Source organism: Pseudophryne corroboree, chromosome 6, assembly GCF_028390025.1.
Source record: "Pseudophryne corroboree isolate aPseCor3 chromosome 6, aPseCor3.hap2, whole genome shotgun sequence".
NCBI lineage: Eukaryota > Metazoa > Chordata > Amphibia > Anura > Myobatrachidae > Pseudophryne > Pseudophryne corroboree.
The window spans coordinates 26226840-26249930 of record NC_086449.1 but is presented as its reverse complement, the minus strand read 5'-3'; the positions used below and the strand labels follow the sequence as shown (position 1 = coordinate 26249930).

Genomic DNA, 23091 nt, shown 5'->3' with positions numbered 1-23091 from the left:
TGGGTTAGTGGAGCTCCAGGAAAACACTGCGGGTTCCACTCACAACTCAGGACTTTTAGGAGTACATGTACTAAGCAGTGATAAAAGTGGAGAAGTTGCCCACGGCAACCAATCAGCATTGACGTAACATTTACAATTTGCATACTATAAACATATACAGAGCAGCTGATTGGTTGCCATGGGCAACTTCTCCACTGGCTCACTTCTCCACTTTTATCACTTGTTAGTACATGATGTCCCCCTGTAGTCTTTTCCTCTTACTGGGGAAAAGTCCAACTCGGGAGAACCTGAACCCATTACCCGGCCTGGAAGTGACTTTTCATTGGCACTAATTGGGGACAGCTGCGTGTGATCCTTTTCTTTGAGGGGGGTGTGTGTGTGTGTGTGAGTGGAGTGTGGCGAGGGGGAGGGGGTGGGGGTGGGTGGGTGACCATGCCAGGGGGGGAACGGGAGGAGATTCAGAAGACGATATTCATCTCCATTCGGAAATATCATATCCTGTCTTTAAATAACCCCATCCTTACATGCCCGCTCTCACATTCCACCCTTCAGAACGGACTGTGCCGTGCGCTGGGTCTTACCATGGTCTGGGAGCTGCTGCTGCTGCCCCTCCTGAGCTGTGAGTCTGTCACTTATACAGTACGAGTGTCTGTGCATAGTGTACGCACTGTGTGTGTGTGTGCCCGCCGGGTGCTGCAGTCACTGTCTGCCCTGCGGCATGTGCACTGGGGTACGCTGCTGCTGGGAAAATAGTCTTATGTATAAACTATGCTGTGACCTACTGAATCTAGCTGGGAGGCTCTGCATCGCTGCAATCTGATCTGCGACAAACAATCCACGGCCTTCCGGTGGGAACAGAAACTCTGCACCCCAATTATATGAGGGCTCAGGTGCGCTGGGGTGGCGTAAATGTTTTTTACATGTGTTTCCAGTGCATATAAAGTGCATGAAATCTTATACGTGACACTAGAAACCATCGAATAGGTAGTATTATCTGTCACCCCCCCTGTATCATCTCTGTCCCCCCTTCCACCATCCCCTTCTCTGTGATCTTTGTCCTCCCACCCTCTTTGGATGGCTTGTTCAGGGGCTGTGTGGGGCCTGTGGAGGGGAGACACCAGTTCCAGTAATTAACAGGTGCCTTCTCCTTCCCATCTATGTCCACCACCATTGCACCCCCCCCCCCCCCCCATCTCTCTTTCGTCTCTGTCCCTCTCCTCTCCCCAATCACTCTCATCTCTGTCCCCCCCTTGGAGTGGGTGGTAGCAGTCCTGGCAACAGGGGGGGGGGGGGGTCAAAGGGGACACCCGTGCCAGGCCCCGACGTTCAGGAGGGCCCTGAGGATCAGGGGCCCAAAACAGGGCCTCCAGGACTAACAATGCTCTTATAATGCACGCTCCGACTGCCTGGGAATTAAGTAAAAAAAACAATTAGATGCTTCACCAAGTCCGTGCACCATTGCCATCACGACGCTGCGCCAGCCCTGCCTTCCCTGTCTGTCCATGCCGCCTTAGAGGTGCCGCCATACACAGACAGTCAAAGGCTACTTCCAGACAGCAGCCTCCCGTGGCCCCGCCGCGGTCTACCGCCGCTCCCTACAGTAGCACCCTGGTGAGGTGAGTCCATTTGGCTGGACTATCATGTGCCTGGCACCCTCACCACACAGTTACTATTATCATTGACATGTATATATACAGTATATGCACATATCTATCTATCTATCTATCTATCTATCTATCTATCTATCTATCTATCTATCTATCTATCTATCTATCTATCTATGGGATCCGGTGTCTAGGTCGACAGTAACTAGGTCGACAGTGACTAGGTTGACCACTATTGGTCGGCAGTAACTAGGTCGACAGGGTCTCTAGGTCGACAATGTCTCTAGGTCGACAGGTCAAAAGGTCAACACGAGTTTTTCCAATTTTTTTTCTTTTCTTTTTTACTTTTTCATACTTAACAATTCACGTGGACTACGATTGGGAATAGTAACCTGTGCCGGGGCGCAGCAGTAGCAGAGTGAGGCACTTCGCCCGAAGCATGGTGAGCGAAACGAGCCTTGCGAGGAAACACGGTGCACTAATTGGGGTTCCCGGTCACTGTATGGAGAAAACGACACCAAAATAACATAAAAAAACTCATGTTGGCCTTTTGACCTACACCATGTCGACCTAGAGACCCTGTCGACCTAGTTACTGTTGACCAATAGTGGTTGACCTAGACACTGTCGACCCTACATACCACACCCATATATATATATATATATATATATATATATATACACAGTATATATGTACAGTAGATGTGTGTATATGTATGTGTATTTATATGGAGATATGTACTGTATGTATATATGTGTGCATTTATACAGTTTGTACAGTGAGTGTATGTGTGTGTATATATATATATATATATATATATATATATATATAGGCCACAATTTAAAAGTGTGTGTGTGTGTGTGTGTGTGTGTGTGTGGGGGGGGGGGGGGTCCTTGGGGAGTTGAGGGGGCCCCAGAGATATCAGTGTACCAGGCCCCAAGAATTCTGTTGCCGGCCCTGGGTGGTGGTGCGAATTTCTGGAAGTTGCTGGCTCAAAGTGCTGACAGGACTTTCCTGTGCATGGTATAGCAATGGTTTAGGAGAAAATCAGGTGCTTTCACAAAGTGTCAGATACTCAGGAGGAGGCTTTCACAAAGTGTCAGATTCTCAGGAGGAGGCTTTCACAAAGTGTCCAACGCTCAGGAGGAGGCTTTCACAAAGTGTCAGATTCTCAGGAGGAGTCTTTCACAAAGTGTCAGATTCTCAGGAGGAGGCTTTCACAAAGTGTCCAACTCCCAGGAGAAGTCTTTCACAAAGTATCCAATGCTCTGGAGGAGTCTTTCACAAAGTGTCCAACGCTCAGGAGGAGTCTTTCACAAAGTGTCAGATTCTCAGGAAGGGTCTTTAACAAAGTGTCAGATTTTATGGATGGTTCTTTCACTTAGTGTCCAACTCTCAAGATGAGTCATTTACAAAGTGTTGGATTCTCAGGAGGAGTCTTTCACAACATGTCCAATTATCAGGAGAAGTCTTTCACAAAGTGTCAGATTCTGAGGAAGAGTCTTTCACGAAGTGTCCAACTCTCAGGAGGAGTTTTTCACAAAGTGTCCAACTCTCAGGAGGAGTCTTTCACAAAGTGTCCAATGCTCAGGAGGAGTCTTTAACAAAGTGTCAGATTCTCAGGAGGAGTCTTTCACAAAGTGTCAGATTCTCAGGAGGAGTCTTTCACAAAGTGTCAGATTCTCAGGAGGAGTCTTTCACAAAGTGTCCAACTCTCAGAAGGAGTCTTTCACAAAGTGTCCAACTCTCAGGAGGAGTCTTTCACAAAGTGTCCAACTCTCAGGAGGAGTCTTTCACAAAGTGTCCAACTCTCAGGAGGAGTCTTTCACAAAGTGTCCAACTCTCAGGAGGAGTCTTTCACAAAGTGTCCAACTCTCAGGAGGAGTTTTTCACAAAGTGTCCAACTCTCAGGAGGAGTCTTTCACAAAATGTCCAACGCTCAGGAGGAGTCCTTAACAAAGTGTCAGATTCTCAGGAGGAGTCTTTCACAAAGTGTCAGATTCTCAGGAGGAGTCTTTCACAAAGTCCAACTCTCAGAAGGAGTCTTTCACAAAGTGTCAGATTCTCAGGAGGAGTCTTTCACAAAGTGTCCAACTCTCAGGAGGAGTCTTTCACAAAGTGTCCAACTCTCAGGAGGAGTCTTTCACAAAGTGTCCAACTCTCAGGAGGAGTCTTTCACAAAGTGTCCAACTCTCAGTAGGAGTCTTTCACAAAGTGTCCAACTCTCAGTAGGAGTCTTTCACAAAGTGACCGATTCTCAGGAAGGGTCTTTAACAAAGTGTCAGATTCTATGGAGGAGTCTTTCACAAAGTGTCCAACTCTCAGGACGAGTCATTTACAAAGTGTCGGATTCTCAGGAGGAGTCTTTCACAAAGTGTCCAATCCTCAGGAGGAGTCTTTCACAAAGTGTCCAACTCTCAGGAGGAGTCTTTCACAAAGTGTCCAACTCTCAGGAGGAGTCTTTCACAAAGTGTCCAACTCTCAGTAGGAGTCTTTCACAAAGTGACCGATTCTCAGGAAGGGTCTTTAACAAAGTGTCAGATTCTATGGAGGAGTCTTTCACAAAGTGTCCAACTCTCAGGACGAGTCATTTTCAAAGTGTCGGATTCTCAGGAGGAGTCTTTCACAAAGTGTCCAATCCTCAGGAGGAGTCTTTCACAAAGTGCCCAACGCTCACAGGAGGAGTCTTTCACAAAGTGTCCAAAGCTCAGGTGGAGTCTTTCACAAAGTGTCCAACTCTCAGTAGGAGTCTTTCACAAAGTGTCTGATTCTCAGGAGGAGTCTTTCACAAAGTGTCCGATTGTCAGGAGGAGTCTTTTACAAAGTGTCCGATTGTCAGGAGGAGTCTTTTACAAAGTGTCCGATTGTCAGGAGGAGTCTTTCACAAAGTGTCCGATTGTCAGGAGGAGTCTTTCACAAAGTATCCGATTGTCAGGAGGAATCTTTCACATCGTGTCCAACTCTCAGGACCCTCAGGACTCTCAGGTGTCAGCTGCTTGTGGCGGGAAAGAACGGTTGCAGTTGCCAGTTGTTTTTTGGCTTGAGGTGCTCTCCAATACATGTCTTAGGCTGATTCTACCGTACCGGGGTCAGCGGCACCACCGGTCCAGGTGGGCCTCATGTTGTTGTGTCATTGGGGAGGTGGATACCTTGGGCATGGTTATGGGGGCTGGCTGCGCATCGCCCATGTGGTAAATTGGTGTGTATGCAGTTGGCGATTTTGCATTGTGGGGGTGATTTTTTCTGTGCCACCATACTTTCTACTCACCTCTTTCATTCAGTATTAGATATATGCTAGGTTAGTTATATTTTAAATAGTTTAGTTTTAAATAAATAAAGCTGACCTTACTTTCCCCTTACGCAAGTCTCTGTGTCTTTATTTATAAGGTTTAAGGTGGTATTGCTTTACCCTTTCTATGACTGGAGGGGCATTCATCAGGTGATGGGGAGTTTAATGAGGTAGTTTAAACCTCTAGGATGACTTAGCCTGCCTATGGTGTGGCAGGGACATCACATGACTTAGCCTGCCTATGGTGCAGCAGGGGGTGTTTCTGTGTTGGACTTTATTTAAGGGCTTGGTGCTGTGGGCCAAAGCCTCCCTGTTTCTAGTCTTCCCGCCCTTCCTCCCTGCTACTTTTTGTTGGTTTGTAATTCATCGTTGGCTATATTGTGGCGGGCAAGAACGGCAGCTCACAGGTCAGGGTGCAATAATTTATTTTGGGTGCGCTCCCTTCGTTGACTGGTAGTTGGCTGTAACCACCCATAATGGAGGACAGTATCATCATCCAAACGGGTGGGTAGTCATGTTAGAAGGTGAGTGGATACCCTTGGTGGTGTTATTGTTGAGTCATCTTTGCCACCATACTTTCTCTTAAATATAAATGTAAATAAATTGCTATTATTTTCCTTTATTTATATGCTAACAATTTTTCTGGCAAATTTATGTTTCTGTGTCTTTATTTATAGATTGTTGTGATGATGATGATTATTATTATTATAATTATATTTATTGGTTATGGATATCCATACATGACACACCTCAGCCGATAGCAGGTTTAAGGATACATCATATATAGATAGATACTTTATTTGTCATTGTGCAAAACAATAAAATATTGTACAGAACATCAAAATTTCCTCCAGATCAACCACATACGCATAGCAGTCTAAAAACAGAATACAGTCAGGTCCATAAATATTGGGACATCGACACAATTCTCATATTCTGGGCTCTATACACCACCACAATGGATTTGAAATGAAACAAACAAGATGTGCTTTAACGGCAGACTTTCCGCTTTAATATGAGGGTATTTACATCCAAATCAGGTGAACGGTGTAGGAATTACAACAGTTTCTATATGTGACTCTCACTTTTTAAGGGACCAAAAGTAATGGGACAAACTAAACAATCCTAAATCAGACTTTCACTTTTTAATACTTTGTTGCAAATCCTTTGCAGTCAATTACAGCCTGAAGTCTGGAACGCATAGACATCACCAGACGCTGGGTTTCATCCCTGGTGATGCTCTGCCAGGCCTCTACTGCAAATGTCTTCAGTTCCTGCTTGTTCTTGGGGCAGTTTCCCTTCAGTTTTGTCTTCATCAAGTGAAATGCATGCTCAATCGGATTCAGGTCAGGTGATTGACTTGGCCATTGCATAACATTCCACTTATTTGCCTTAAAAAACTCTTTGGTTGCTTTCGCAGAATGCTTTGGGTCATTGTCCATCTGCACTGTGAATCGCCGTCCAATGGGTTCTGAAGCATTTGACTGAATATGTTCATATAATATTGGCCGAAACACTTCAGAATTCATCCTCAGCAGTCACATTATCAATAAATACAAGGGAACCAGTTCCATTGGCAGCCATACATGCCCACACTATGACACTGCCACCACCATGCTTCACTGATGAGGTGGTATGTTTTGGATCATGAGCAGTTCCTTTCCTTCTCCATACTCTTCTCTTTCCATCACTCTGGTACAAGTTGATCTTTGTCTCACCTGTCCATAGGATGTTGTTCCATAACTGTAAAGGCTTTTTTAGATGTTGTTTGGCACACTCTAATCTGGACTTCCTGTTTTTGTGGCTCACCAATGGTTTACATCTTGCCCTCTATATTCACTCTTGTGAAGTCTTCTCTTGATTGTTGACTTTGACACATATACACCTACCTCCTGGAGAGTGTTCTTGATCTGGGCAACTGTTATGAAGGGGTTTTTCTTCACCAGGGAAATAATTCTTCTGTCATCCACCACAGTTGTTTTCCATGGTCTTCCGGGTCTTTTGGTGTTGCTGAGCTCTCCGGTGCATTCTTTCTTTTAAGAATGTTCCAAACAGTTGATTTGGCCATACCTAATGTTTTTGCTATATCTCTCATGGGTTTGTTTTGATCTTTCAGCCTAATGATGGCTTGCTTCACTGATAGTGTCAGCTCTTTGGATCTCATATTGAGAGTCGACAGCAACAGATTCCAAATGCAAATGTCACACCTGGAATCTACTCCAGACCTTTTACCTGTTTAATTGATGATGAAATAACGAGGGAATAGCCCACTCCTGTCCATGAAATAGCTTTTGAGTCGATTGTCCCATTACTTTTGGTCCCTTAAAAAGTGGGAGGCACATATAGAAACCGTTGTAATTCCTATACCGTTCACCTGATTTGGATGTAAATACCCTCAAATTAAAGCGGAAAGTCTGCAGTTAAAGCACATCTTGTTTGTTTCATTTCAAATCCATTGTGGTGGTGTAAAGAGCCCAAAATAATAAGAATTTACTCACCGGTAATTCTATTTCTCGTAGTCCGTAGTGGATGCTGGGACTCCGTAAGGACCATGGGGAATAGCGGCTCCGCAGGAGACTGGGCACAACTAAAAGAAAGCTTTAGACTAACTGGTGTGCACTGGCTCCTCCCACTATGACCCTCCTCCAGACTTCAGTCAGGATACTGTGCCCGGAAGAGCTGACACAATAAGGAAGGATTTTGAATCCCGGGTAAGACTCATACCAGCCACACCAATCACACCGTATAACTCGTGATACAATACCCAGTTAACAGTATGATAATAACTGAGCCTCTCAACAGATGGCTCAACAATAACCCTTTAGTTAAACAATAACTATATACAAGTATTGCAGACAATCCGCACTTGGGATGGGCGCCCAGCATCCACTACGGACTACGAGAAATAGAATTACCGGTGAGTAAATTCTTATTTTCTCTGACGTCCTAAGTGGATGCTGGGACTCCGTAAGGACCATGGGGATTATACCAAAGCTCCCAAACGGGCGGGAGAGTGCGGATGACTCTGCAGCACCGAATGGGCAAACTCTAGGTCCTCCTCAGCCAGGGTGTCAAACTTGTAAAATTTAGCAAACGTGTTTGACCCCGACCAAGTAGCTGCTCGGCAAAGTTGAAGAGCCGAGACCCCTCGGGCAGCCACCCAAGAAGAGCCCACCTTCCTCGTGGAATGGGCTTTTACCGATTTAGGATGCGGCAGTCCAGCCGCAGAATGTGCAAGCTGAATCGTACTACAGATCCAGCGAGCAATAGTCTGCTTTGAAGCAGGTGCACCCAACTTGTGGGGCGCATACAGGATAAATAGCGAGTCAGTCTTTCTGACTCCAGCTGTCCTGGAAACATACATTTTCAGGGCCCTGACTACGTCCAACAACTTGGAAGCCTCCAAGTCTTTAGTAGCCGCAGGCACCACGATAGGCTGGTTCAGATGAAAGGCTGATACCACCTTAGGGAGAAATTGGGGACGAGTCCTCAATTCTGCCCTATCCATATGGAAAATCAGATAAGGGCTTTTACATGACAAAGCCGCCAATTCTGATACACGCCTGGCCGAAGCCAAGGCCTACAACATGACCACTTTCCACGTGAGATACTTCAATTCCACGGTTTTAAGTGGCTCAAACCAATGTGACTTTAGGAAATCCAACACCACGTTGAGATCCCAAGGTGCCACTGGAGGCACAAAAGGGGGCTGAATATGCAGCACTCCCTTAACAAAAGTCTGAACTTCAGGTAGTGAAGCCAGTTCTCTCTGGAAGAAAATCGATAGAGCCGAAATCTGGACCTTAATGGAACCCAATTTTAGGCCCATAGTCACCCCTGACTGTAAGAAGTGCAGGAAACGGCCCAGCTGAAATTCCTCCGTTGGGGCCTTCCTGGCCTCACACCACGCAACATATTTTCGCCATATGCGGTGATAATGGTTCACGGTTACTTCCTTCCTAGCTTTAATCAGCGTAGGAATGACTTCCTCTGGAATACCCTTTTCCTTCAGGATCCGGTGTTCAACCGCCATGCCGTCAAACGCAGCCGCGGTAAGTCTTGGAACAGACAGGGCCCCTGCTGCAGCAGGTACTGTCTGAGCGGCAGAGGCCATGGGTCCTCTGAGATCATTTCTTGAAGTTCCGGGTACCAAGCTCTTCTTGGCCAATCCGGAACAATGAGTATAGTTCTTACACCTCTTCTCCTTATTATCCTCAGTACCTTGGGTATGAGAGGAAGAGGAGGGAACACATAAACCGACCGGTACACCCACGGTGTCACTAGAGCGTCCACAGCTATCGCCTGAGGGTCTCTTGACCTGGCGCAATATCTTTCTAGCTTTTTGTTTAGGCGGGACGCCATCATGTCCACCTGTGGCCTTTCCCAACGGTTTACAATCAGTTGGAAGACTTCTGGATGAAGTCCCCACTCTCCCGGGTGGAGATCGTGCCTGCTGAGGAAGTCTGCTTCCCAGTTGTCCACTCCCGGAATGAACACTGCTGACAGTGCTAACACATGATTTTCCGCCCATCAGAGAATCCTTGTGGCTTCTGCCATCGCCGTCCTGTTTCTCGTGCCGCCCTGTCGGTTTACATGGGCGACTGCCGTGATGTTGTCTGACTGGATCAGTACCGGCTGGTTTTGAAGCAGGGTTTTTGCCTGACTTAGGGCATTGTAAATGGCCCTCAGTTCCAGAATATTTATGTGTAGGGAAGTCTCCTGACTTGACCATAGTCCTTGGAAGTTTCTTCCCTGTGTGACTGCCCCCCAGCCTCGAAGGCTGGCATCCGTGGTCACCAGGACCCAGTCCTGTATGCCGAATCTGCGGCCCTCCTGAAGATGAGCACTTTGCAGCCACCACAGCAGAGACACCCTGGTCCTTGGAGACAGGGTTATCAGCTGATGCATCTGAAGATGCGATCCGGACCACTTGTCCAACAGGTCCCACTGAAAGGTTCTTGCATGGAACCTGCCGAATGGAATTGCTTCGTAGGAAGCTACCATCTTTCCCAGGATCCGCGTGCAGTGATGCACCGACACCTGTTTTGGTTTTAGGAGGCCTCTGACTAGAGATGACAACTCCTTGGCCTTCTCCTCCGGGAGAAACACTCTTTTCTGTTCTGTGTCCAGAACCATCCCCAGGAAAAGTAGACGTGTCGTAGGGACCAGCTGTGACTTTGGAATATTTAGAATCCAGCCTTGCAGTTGTAGCACCTCCCGAGATAGTGCTACCCCGACTAACAACTGCTCCCTGGACCTCGCCTTTATCAGGAGATCGTCCAAGTACGGGATAATTAAAACTCCCTTCTTCCAAAGGAGTATCATCATTTCGGCCATTACCTTGGTAAAGACCCTCGGAGCCGTGGATAGACCGAACGGCAACGTCTGGAATTGGTAATGACAATCCTGTACCACAAATCTGAGGTACTCCTGGTGAGGATGGTAATTGGGGACATGCAGGTAAGCATCCTTGATGTCCAGTGATACCATGTAATCCCCCTTGTCCAGGCTTGCAATAACCGCCCTGAGCGATTCCATCTTGAACTTGAATTTTTTTATATATGTGTTCAAGGATTTCAAATTTAAAATGGGTCTCACCGAACCGTCCGGTTTCGGTACCACAAACATTGTGGAATAGTAACCCCGTCCTTGTTGAAGTAGGGGCACCTTTACTATCACCTGCTGGGAATACAGCTTGTGAATTGCCTCTATCACTGCCTCCCTGCCTGAGGGAGTTGTTGGCAAGGCAGATTTGAGGAAACGGCGGGGGGGAGACGTCTCGAATTCCAGCTTGTACCCCTGAGATACTACTTGAAAGATCCAGGGATCCACCCGTGAGCGAGCCCACTGATCGCTGAAATTTTTGAGACGGGCCCCCACCGTACCTGGCTCCGCCTGTGGAGCCCCAGCGTCATGCGGTGGACTTAGAGGAAGCGGGGGAGGACTTTTGCTCCTGGGAACTGGCTGTATGCTGCAGCTTTTTCCCTCTACCTCTGCCTCTGGGCAGAAAGGACGCGCCTCTAACCCGCTTGCCCTTATGGGGCCGAAAGGACTGTACCTGATAATACGGTGCTTTCTTTGGCTGTGAGGGAACATGGGGTAAAAATGCAGACTTCCGAGCTGTTGCTGTGGAAACGAGGTCCGAGAGACCATCCCCGAACAACTCCTCACCCTTATAAGGCAAAACTTCCATGTGCCTTTTTAGAATCTGCATCACCTGTCCACTGCCGAGTCCATAACCCTCTCCTGGCAGAAATGGACATTGCACTTATTTTAGATGCCAGCCGGCAAATATCCCTCTGTGCATCTCTCATGTATAAGACAGTGTCTTTAATATGCTCTACGGTTAGCAATATAGTGTCCCTGTCTAGGGTATCAATATTTTCCGACAGGGAATTGACCACGCAGCTGCAGCACTGCACATCCATGCTGAAGCAATAGCTGGTCTCAGTATAATACCTGTGTGTGTATATATACAGACTTCAGGATAGCCTCCTGCTTTCTATCAGCAGGTTCCTTTAGGGCGGCCGTATCCGGCGACGGTAGTGCCACCTTCTTTGACAAGCGTGTGAGCGCTTTATCCACCCTAGGGGATGCTTCCCAACGTGACCTATCCTCTGGCGGGAAAGGGTACGTCATTAGTAACCTTTTAGAAATTACCAGTTTCTTATCGGGGGAAGCCCACGCTTCTTCACACACTTCATTTAATTCCTCAGATGGAGGAAAAACTACTGGTAGTTTTTTCTCTCCAAACATAATACCCTTTTTTGTGGTACCTGGGGTAACATCAGAAATATGCAACACATTTTTCATTGCCTCAATCATGTAACGTGTGGCCCTATTGGAAGTTACATTAGTCTCATCGTCGTCGACACTGGAGTCAGTATCCGTGTCGACATCTGTGTCTGCCATCTGAGGTAGCGGGCGTTTTAGAGCCCCTGATGGCTTTTGAGACGCCTGGGCAGGCACAGGCTGAGAAGCCGGCTGTCCCATATTTGGTATGTCGTCAAACCTTTTATGTAAGGAGTCGACACTGTCACGTAATTCCTTCCACATAACCATCCACTCAGGTGTCGGCCCCGCAGGGGGTGACATCACATTTATAGGCATCTGCTCCGCCTCCACATAAGCCTCCTCATCAAACATGTCGACACAGCCATACCGACACACCGCATACACACAGGGAATGCTCTGACAGAGGACAGGACCCCACAAAGCCCCTTGGGGAGACAGAGAGAGAGTATGCCAGCACACACCAGAGCGCTATATAACACAGGGATCCCACTATAAATGAGTGTTTTTTCCCTTATAGCTGCTTATATTACATATACTGCGCCTAAATTTAGTGCCCCCCCTCTCTTTTTTACCCTTATGTAGCTTGACACTGCAGGGGAGAGCCAGGGAGCGTCCTTCCAGCGGAGCTGTGAGGGAAAAATGGCGCCAGTGTGCTGAGGGAGATAGCCCCGCCCCTTTTCCGGCGGATTTCTCCCGCTTTTTCTGGAATTCTGGCAGGGGTATTTTTACACCTATATAGCCTTCCTGACTATATATGGTGTAGATTTGCCAGCCAAGGTGTATTATATTGCCCTCAAGGCGGCCCCCCCCAGCTCCCTGCACCCATCAGTGACCGGAGTATGAGGTGTGCATGAGGAGCAATGGCGCACAGCTGCAGTGCTGTGCGCTACCTTGTTGAAGACAGAAGTCTTCTGCCGCCGATTTTCCGGAACACTTCTTGCTTCTGGCTCTGTAAGGGGGCCGGCTGCGCGGCTCCGGGACCGAACGATCGAGGTCGGGTCCTGTGTTCGATCCCTCTTGAGCTAATGGTGTCCAGTAGCCTAAGAAGCCCAAGCTATCTCCAGTCAGGTAGGTTCGCTTCTTCTCCCCTTAGTCCCTCGCTGCAGTGAGTCTGTTGCCAGCAGATCTCACTGTAAAATAAAAAACCTAAAATATACTTTCTAGGAGCTCAGGAGAGCCCCTAGTGTGCATCCAGCTCAGTCGGGCACAAGATTCTAACTGAAGTCTGGAGGAGGGTCATAGTGGGAGGAGCCAGTGCACACCAGTTAGTCTAAAGCTTTCTTTTAGTTGTGCCCAGTCTCCTGCGGAGCCGCTATTCCCCATGGTCCTTACGGAGTCCCAGCATCCACTTAGGACGTCAGAGAAATTATAATTGTGTCGATGTCCCAATATTTATGGACCTGACTGTATATATTAGAACTCCCAAACTTGGTTCATTCTTACTATAATGGATGGAAAAAACTGTTTCTAAACAGTTCCTATTATACACCGTTAAGTACTAATTTTACCAGTGCCGAAACTGGACATTTTAGAGCTGTGTGCTAGAAACAGCATTGGCCCGCCCCCATGTTTAAAATAGGGTCAGTGTTCAAAAATATAGGGGCGTGACTTCATGGGGAAGGGGCGTGGCCACAAAACAATACCAATTCATATTGTGCTGCACAGTAGTCTCCATAATTCAAATTACGCCACACAGTAGTGCCACTTATACACATTACAGCAGATAGAGCCCCCTTTACACATTATGGCAGGTAGAGCCTCTGTCACACATTATGCCAGTTAGAGCTCCCTTTTACACATTATGGCAGGCAGAGCTCCCTTTTACACATTACGGCAGGCAGAGCTCCATTTTACACATTACGGCAGGCAGAGCTCCATTTTACACATTACGGCAGGCAGAGTCCCCTTTTACACATTACAGCAGGTAGAGCTCCCTTTTACACATTACGACAGGCAGAGCTCCCTTTTACACATTGCGGCAGGCAGAGCTCCCTTTTACAGAGTATGACAGGCAGAGTCCCCTTTTATACATTACAGCAGGTAGAGCTCCCTTTTACACATTACGGCAGGCAGAGCTCCCTTTTACACATTATGGCAGGCAGAGCTCCCTTTTACACTGTACGGCAGGCAGAGTCCCCTTTTACACATTACAGCAGGTAGAGTCCCCTTTTACACATTATGGCAGGTGGAGTCCCCCTTTTACACATTAGGCAGGTAGAGTCCCCTTTTATACATTACAGCAGGTAGAGTCCCCTTTTACACATTATGGCAGGTGGAGTCCTCCTTTTACACATTAGGCAGGTAGAGTCCCCTTTTACACATTACGGCAGGTAGAGTCCCCTTTACACAGTACGACATGTACAGTCCCCTTTTACACATTATGGCAGGCAGAGCTCCCTTTTACACATTACGGCAGGCAGAGCTCCCTTTTACACATTACGGCAGGCAGAGCTCCATTTTACACATTACGGCAGGCAGAGTCCCCTTTTACACATTACAGCAGGTAGAGCTCCCTTTTACACATTACGACAGGCAGAGCTCCCTTTTACACATTGCGGCAGGCAGAGCTCCCTTTTACAGAGTATGACAGGCAGAGTCCCCTTTTATACATTACAGCAGGTAGAGCTCCCTTTTACACATTACGACAGGCAGAGCTCCCTTTTACACATTACGGCAGGCAGAGCTCCCTTTTACACATTATGGCAGGCAGAGCTCCCTTTTACACTGTACGGCAGGCAGAGTCCCCTTTTACACATTACAGCAGGTAGAGTCCCCTTTTACACATTATGGCAGGTGGAGTCCCCCTTTTACACATTAGGCAGGTAGAGTCCCCTTTTATACATTACAGCAGGTAGAGTCCCCTTTTACACATTATGGCAGGTGGAGTCCTCCTTTTACACATTAGGCAGGTAGAGTCCCCTTTTACACATTACGGCAGGTAGAGTCCCCTTTACACAGTACGACATGTACAGTCCCCTTTTACACATTACGGCAGGTAGAGTCCCCCTTTTACACATTATGGCAGATATAAGTATTCTTGGAATAATATCACTTACAAGTGCCTCCAGGATGAGGACCAGGCAATGGGATGTAGTAATAGGGGTGTGGTATGGAAGGTCAACAGTAACTAGGACGACAGTGTCTAGGTCGACCACTATTGGTCGACAGTAACTAGGTCAACAGGTCTCTAGATCGAAAGGTACCCCTGTGGGGTACCAGTACTAAACTTACACACCCCTGTGGGGTACCACTACTAATCTTACACACCCCTGTGGGCTACCACTACTAATCTTACACACCCCTGTGGGGTACCACTACTAATCTTACACACCCCTGTAGGGTATCACTACTAATCTTACACACCCGTGTGGTACCAGAACTAATCTTACACACTCCCGTGTGGTACCAGTACTAATCTTACACACTCCCGTGTGTGGTACCAGAGCTAATCTTACACACCCCTGTGGGGTACCAGTACTAATCTTACACACCTCTGTGGGGTACCAGTACTAATCTTACACACCCCTGTGTGGTACCATAACTAATCTTACACACCCCTGTGTGGTACCAGTACTAATCTTACACACCCCTGTGGGGTACCAGTACTAAACTTACACACCCCTGTGGGGTACCAGTACTAATCTTACACACCCCTGTGGGATACCAGAACTAATCTTACACACCCGTGTGTGGTACCAGTACTAATCTTACACACCCCTGTGGGGTACCAGAACTAATCTTACACACCCCTGTGGGGTACCAGTACTAATCTTACACACCCCTGTGGGGTACCAGTACTAATCTTACACGCCTCTGTGGGGTACCAGTACTAATCTTACACACCCCTGTGGGGTACCAGTACTAATCTTACACACCCCTGTGGGGTACCAGTACTAATCTTACACACCTCTGTGGGGTACCAGTACTAATCTTACACACCCCTGTGGGGTACCAGTACTAATCTTACACACCCGTGTGTGGTACCAGAACTAATCTTACACACCCCTGTGGGGTACCAGTACTAAACTTACACACCCCTGTGGGGTACCAGTACTAATCTTACACACCCCTGTGGGATACCAGAACTAATCTTACACACCCGTGTGTGGTACCAGTACTAATCTTACACACCCCTGTGGGGTACCAGTACTAATCTTACACACCCTGTGGGGTACCAGTACTAATCTTACACACCTCTGTGGGGTACCAGTACTAATCTTACACACCCCTGTGGGGTACCAGAACTAATCTTACACACCCCTGTGGGGTACCAGTACTAATCTTACACACCCCTGTGGGGTACCAGTACTAATCTTACACACTCCTGTGTGGTACCAGTACTAATCTTACACACCCCTGTGTGGTACCAGAACTAATCTTACACACCCCTGTGGGGTACCAGTACTAATCTTACACACCTCTGTGGGGTACCAGTACTAATCTTACACACCCCTGTGGGGTACCAGTACTAATCTTACACACCCCTGTGGGGTACCAGTACTAATCTTACACACCCCTGTGGGGTACCAGAACTAATCTTACACACCCGTGTGTGGTACCAGTACTAATCTTACACACCCCTGTGGGGTACCAGTACTAATCTTACACACCCCTGTGGGGTACCAGTACTAATCTTACACACCCCTGTGGGGTACCAGAACTAATCTTACACACCCCTGTGTGGTTTCAGAACTAATCTTACACACCCCTGTGGGGTACCAGTACTAATCTTACACACCTCTGTGGGGTACCAGTACTAATCTTACACACCCCTGTGGGGTACCAGTACTAATCTTACACACCCCTGTGGGGTACCAGTACTAATCTTACACACCCCTGTGGGATACCAGAACTAATCTTACACACCCGTGTGTGGTACCAGTACTAATCTTACACACGCCTGTGGGGTACCAGTACTAATCTTACACACCCCTGTGGGGTACCAGTACTAATCTTACACACCCCTGTGGGGTACCAGTACTAATCTTACACACCCCTGTGGGGTACCAGAACTAATCTTACACACCCCTGTGGGGTACCAGTACTAATCTTACACATCCCTGGGGGTACCAGTACTAATCTTACACACCCCTGTGTGGTACCACTACTAATCTTACACACCCCTGTGTGGTACGAGAACTAATCTTACACACCCCTGTGGGGTACCACTACTAATCTTACACACCCCTGTGGGGTACCAGAACTAATCTTACACACCCCTGTGTGGTACCAGTACTAATCTTACACACCCCTGTGGGGTACCAGTACTAATCTTACACACCCCTGTGGGGTACCAGAACTATCCTTACACACCCCTGTGTGGTACCAGTACTAATCTTACACACCCGTGTGTGGTACCAGTACTAATCTTACACACCCCTGTGGGGTACCAGAACTAATCTTACACACCCCTGTGGGGTACCAGAACTAATCTTACACACCCCTGTGTGGTACCAGAACTAATCTTACACACCCCTGTGGGGTACCAGTACTAATCTTACACACCCCTGTGTGGTACCAGTACTAATCTTACACACCCCTGTCTGGTACCAGAACTAATCTTACACACCCCTGTGGGGTACCACTACTAATCTTACACACCCCTGTGGGGTACCACTACTAATCTTACACACCCCTGTGTGGTACCACTACTAATCTTACACACCCCTGTGTGGTATCAGTACTAATCTTACACACCCCTGTGTGGTACCAGAACTAATCTTACACACCCCTGTGGGGTAACAGTACTAATCTTACACACCCCTGTGGGGTACCAGTACTAATCTTACACACCCCTGTGGGGTACCAGTACTAATCTTACACACCCCTGTGTGGTACCAGAACTAATCTTACACATCCCTGTGGGGTACCAGTACTAATCTTACACACCCCTGTGTGGTACCAGAACTAATCTTACACACCCCTGTGGGGTACCAGTACTAATCTCACACACCCCTGTGGGGTACCAGTACTAATCTTACACACCCCTGTGTGGTACCACTACTAATCTTACACACCCCTGTGTGGTATCATTACTAATCTTACACACCCCTGTGTGGTACCAGAACTAATCTTACACACCCCTGTGGGGTACCAGTACTAATCTTACACACCCCTGTGGGGTACCAGTACTAATCTTACACACCCCTGTGTGGTACCAGTACTAATCTTACACACCCCTGTGTGGTACCAGAACTAATCTTACACACCCCTGTGGGGTACCAGTACTAATCTTACACACCCCTGTGGGGTACCAGTACTAATCTTACACACCCCTGTGGGGTACCAGTACTAATCTTACACACCCCTGTGGGGTACCAGTACTAATCTTACATACCCCTGTGTGGTACCAGTACTAATCTTACACCATACTTGCCTACCTGACCCTCTCCATGAGGGAGAAAATGCTCTGTTTCTGGACTTTCCTGGTAATGTATGATTGCCATCACCTGTGGTGAAACACCTTTCTTATCAATTAACTAGCTCACCACAGGTGATGGCAATCATACATTACCAGGAAAGCGCAGGAACAGAGCATTTTCTCCCTCATGGAGAAGGTCAGGTAGGCAAGTATGTCTTACACACCCCTGTGGGGTACCAGTACTAATCTTACACACCCCTGTGGGGTACCAGTACTAATCTTACACACCCCTGTGGGGTACCAGTACTAATCTTACACACCCCTGTGGGGTACCAGTACCAATCTTGCACACCCCTGTGGGGTACCAGTACCAATCTTACACACCCCTGTGGGGTACCAGTACCAATCTTACACACCCCTGTGGGGTACCAGTACTAATCTTACAAACCCCTGTGGGGTACCAGTACTAATCTTACACACCCCTGTGGGGTACCAGTACCAATCTTACACCATACTTGCCTACTCTCCCGGAATGGCCGGGAGGCTCCCGAAAATCGGGTGACCCTCCCGGCCCCACAGAAGAGCAGGCAAGTCTCCCGGTTTTTCAGTACCCCCCTGCCCGGCCGCCCACTTTGAGAGTAAAGTGGGCGGTCCGGACAGTAGATGACGCGATTCTTGTTGAATCGCGTCATCATAGTCACGCTCCCTGCTGTAAAATGCCGGTTATAGCGGCATTACAGAGCGGGGGGCGTGGCTTAAGCAGTGTCCCGCTGTAACCCCACCCTCATTCTGCCTCTGCCCCTCCTCTGCCACACCCCGTTACGCCTCCTCCTCTCATCATTGTTCAGCCCAGCCCCTCCACTGAGCCGTCCTGGCAGCTCTCTCCCGGAGAGAGCTGCCAAAAAGTAGGTAAGTATGTCTTACACACCCCTGTGGGGTACCAGTACTAATCTTACACACCCCTGTGGGGTACCAGTACTAATCTTACACACCCCTGTGGGGTACCAGTACTAATCTTACACACCCCTGTGGGGTAACTCTAGTGGTGACACAGTATAGTGTGTCAGAGACAGAAGCTGGCTAAAGCTGTGTGCTAACAGCTAAGCATGTCTCCTGTGCTGGGGGCAGCCATGTTGGAGACCAGAGTATTACCAATGAAGTTCCAAATCTGTGTCCAACCAATCCTCCGTGTTCTCCCCTTACAAAAGGGGGCTGGCTCAGAGGGAGAGTGCCAGTGCTTCATGTTACCTCCTTGTGAAAGGTTCTCCAGCTCTGTGCTCCCAGGTTACTTCTGGTTCCCTGGTCCTGGTTGCTCTCATCCATCGGTTACCTAAACGCTGCTGCAGTCCTGCTGTCTAAGTCCGTTGCCACTCGTGGAAGCGCTCACAGGGTCCCAGGTCGTAGAGGAGCTCCAGGTGATAACGGCGGTTCCCACAGACGTTTTCATTTCTTCAAAGTCCAAGTTCTTCAGCCTCGTCTTTCAATCACAAACCACAGTCTTCATTTCTTCAAAGTCCAAGTTCTTCAGCCTCGTCTTTCAATCACAAACCACATTCCTCATTTCTTCAAAGTCCAAGTTATTGTTATGCACACCAGTGCCTGCAGGAAAGTACTGGTGTCAGAACTGTTATGCACTCCAGTGTCTGCAGGAATGTACTGGTGTTTGAACTGTTATGCAAAACAAATGGACTCACAGACAAACTGGGGAATATGACATAACGTACACAGAAGGTAATAGGGTAACAAAATACACACAAAGTGAACAGAGAAGCCCAGAGGCTAAGGAACTGGGTATCTCCTTTGTATTAGAACTGCACAGATGGAAAAAGCAAGATGTTGTGTTTTAATACATAGAGAACCCGAAATGCTGTTGCTAAGGGCAACAGCAAAACCCTAAAGGGTTACCAACGGGTGTGGCAGTAAACTCCTTGGTCAGAGATGGAATGATAGACACAAGGAGAGTCTCCACAATCCTATTTCTCACTTGCAGTGCACAGGTTTTAGCTTACTGCCACTAAACTGACCCCTGACACCTAGCACAGTGAGACAGGATTAGACAGGCAAGTCTTAGAATACAGCCGCAAACTTGCTAAGTTCACAGAGTGGTAACAGAACCCCAGCAAGCTAAACGACTGACTCCAGTCTTACTGCTAGGTCTGGATTGGCAGAGTGTAATACCAAATCCCCAGGCCTATTTGCAGTAAGCAACAAACAAATACAAAGCTACACAGTACTGGCTAACTTTCATGAACTGACTAACCAACAAAGATTCAGCAGCATCTGCTTACCCTGAAAAGAGGCCTTATAAAGCAGGTGCTGTCCACGCCCCACTCAGACCTCACAGACTGTGAGCACAAAAACCAGCACCGGATCCCCTGCCGTGCACAGAGCCTATAACCACTGCACAGCAAAAGACCCGAACCGGAGTATCAGCTGCGCTCAGGTTACTCCACTAGCACTTGTCTCCCGGTTGCCATGACGACGTGGCAGCACAGGGCAGGAGACCCTAACAGTACCCCCCCTCTGACGAGGGGTCAAAGAACCCCTACCACCGGGTTTATCGGGGAACTGCGAGAAGAAAGAGCGTATCAGTCTGGGGGCATGAAGATCACAACTGCGCACCCACGACCGCTCCTCCGGGCCATACCCCTTCCAGTGCACCAAAAATGACAGCCGACCCCGAACCACCTTGGAGTCAAGAATCCTTTCAACAACAAACTCCCTCTGGCCACGTATCAGAAGAGGGGAAGGTCTTCCACTGGAAGAAGGATTACTAATCGCCCGTTTTAAAAGGGAACAATGAAATGTTTTATTGATACCCAAAGAACGGGGCAGATCCAACTGAAATGCCACCGGATTGATAACCCTGGTGATCTTATAAGGGCCGATGAACCGGGGCCCTAACTTATGAGATGGCTGTCTCAACTTCAAATTCTTGGTAGACAACCAGACGAAGTCTCCTAATTTGAAGCTGCAGGGTCTTTTCCGCTTATCAAAAACCCTTTTGGTCACTAATGACACAGACACAAGGGCTTTCTTCACTTTCCGCCAAATACCTCTAAGGACCGAAACCACAGAGGAACCACCAGGCGTGGAGTCCAGGGGGTCAAAAGAATTGGCCTTAGGATGATGCCCATACACACAAAGGAAGGGAGAGATCCCTGTAGCAGAGTGAGCCGCGTTGTTATAGGCAAACTCCGCCATGGACAGATGAGCAACCCAGTCAGTCTGACACTTGGAGACATAACACCTGAGGAACTGCTCCAAGGACTGGTTCACCCTTTCAGTCTGCCCATTAGACTGCGGATGGTAGCCTGACGACAAGCTGACAGAAATCTGGAGATCGGAACAAAATGCCCTCCAGAATTTGGCCACAAACTGGGATCCGCGGTCAGAGACCACATCAAGTGGCAACCCGTGGAGACGCACAACATGCAGCATAAATAATTCAGACAGGCGTCTGGCTGATGGCAGCCCAACCAGTGGAACGAAGTGCGCCATCTTCGAAAACCTGTCAACGACAACCCAGATGGCTGTCATCCCCGAGGATTTGGGCAAGTCCACCACAAAATCCATTGAAATGTGGGTCCATGGCTTAGATGGGATAGAGAGTGGATGTAATGGGCCAACAGGAACCCCTCTAGGAGTCTTATTTCGGGCACAGATGTCACATGCCCGAACCCACTGATCCACATCCTTAGCCACCGAGGGCCACCACACCGCCCTAGATAGCAACTCCCGAGTTCTGGCAATACCCGGGTGACCTGCCGACTTCTTGGCATGGAATTCCAGGAACACTCGCTGTCTTAACCTAGGAGGCACAAACAAAAGACCTACCGGAAGGTCTGGAGGAGCCTGCTCCTGTGCTCTAAGGACTAATGATAAGAGGTCCTGGGTAATGCCCACTTTAATACATGATGGGGAAACAATGGGCAACGGCTCCTCGGTGGTCTCCTGGATTGGAGCAAAACTCCGCGAGAGCGCATCAGCCTTGATGTTTTTTGACCCAGGGCGATATGTTATCAAAAAATTAAAGCGAGCAAAAAACAAAGCCCATCGTGCCTGCCTGGCATTGAGACGCTTCGCTGACTCTAAATATGCCAGATTCTTATGGTCAGTGAGAATTGAGACCACAAACTTAGCCCCCTCAAGCCAGTGTCTCCACTCCTCGAGTGCATCCTTAATAGCCAACAATTCCCGGTTACCCACGTCATAATTCATCTCGGCAGGCGAAAATTTACGGGAAAAGTAAGCACAGGGATGAAGGCGATTATCAGACACTCCCATCTGAGAAAGCACTGCCCCAATACCCATCTCAGAGGCATCCACCTCCACCACAAAAGGACGCTCTGGATCTGGGTGTCGCAGCACCTTGGCCGAAACAAATGCCCTTTTGAGACGGGCAAAAGCCGCTTTAGCCTCACAAGACCAGTGAGCAACATCCGCCCCTTTCTTAGTGAGTGCCACCAAGGGCGCCACTATAGCCGAAAATCCAGCGATAAATCGTCTATAAAAATTCGCAAAGCCCAGGAAACGCTGAAGCGCCTTCAAACTAGTGGGCTGCACCCAATCCAGGACTGCCTGTACCTTGGAACCCTCCATTTGGAAACCTTCTGGGGAGATAATATATCCTAGAAATGCGATTTGCTGAACTTCAAATTCGCACTTCTCCAGCTTCGCCCCAAGCCGGTGGTCTCTGAGTTTCTGGAGGACTAAGCGTACATGCTTCCGATGTTCCTCCAGGGAATGGGAGAAGATTAGGATGTCATCTAAGTATACAACTAAGAATCTATCCAAATATTCCCTGAGCACATCATTCATGAAATCCTGGAAGACTGCCGGGGCATTACAGAGTCCAAAAGGCATCACCAAATATTCATAATGCCCTGAGTGGGTATTAAAGGCAGTCTTCCATTCATCCCCCTCTCTTATTCGGATTAGATTGTACGCACCGCGTAGGTCAATCTTAGAAAAAATGGTGGCAGTACGAAGCTGGTCAAACAAGACCGAAATGAGAGGCAGTGGGTATGAGTTTTTAATCG

At 48.1% G+C, this 23091-nt stretch overlaps 1 protein-coding gene across 5 annotated transcripts in view; it reads left to right on the top strand.

Annotated features, from left to right (window-relative positions):
• The first annotated feature begins 431 nt into the window (after positions 1-431).
• Positions 432-23091, top strand: part of LOC134935946 (acetylcholine receptor subunit epsilon-like) — a 66722-nt gene continuing 44062 nt past the window's right edge. For 4 of the 5 annotated variants that reach the window (XM_063930804.1, XM_063930805.1, XM_063930803.1 and 1 more), the window contains exon 1: positions 432-619. In XM_063930804.1, coding sequence (XP_063786874.1) covers positions 433-619 — 187 coding nt within the window. In that variant the 5' untranslated portion in view covers position 432. Of the gene's footprint in view, positions 620-723; positions 891-23091 lie in introns of those variants that run through there. The other variant, XM_063930806.1, reaches the window with a different exon arrangement.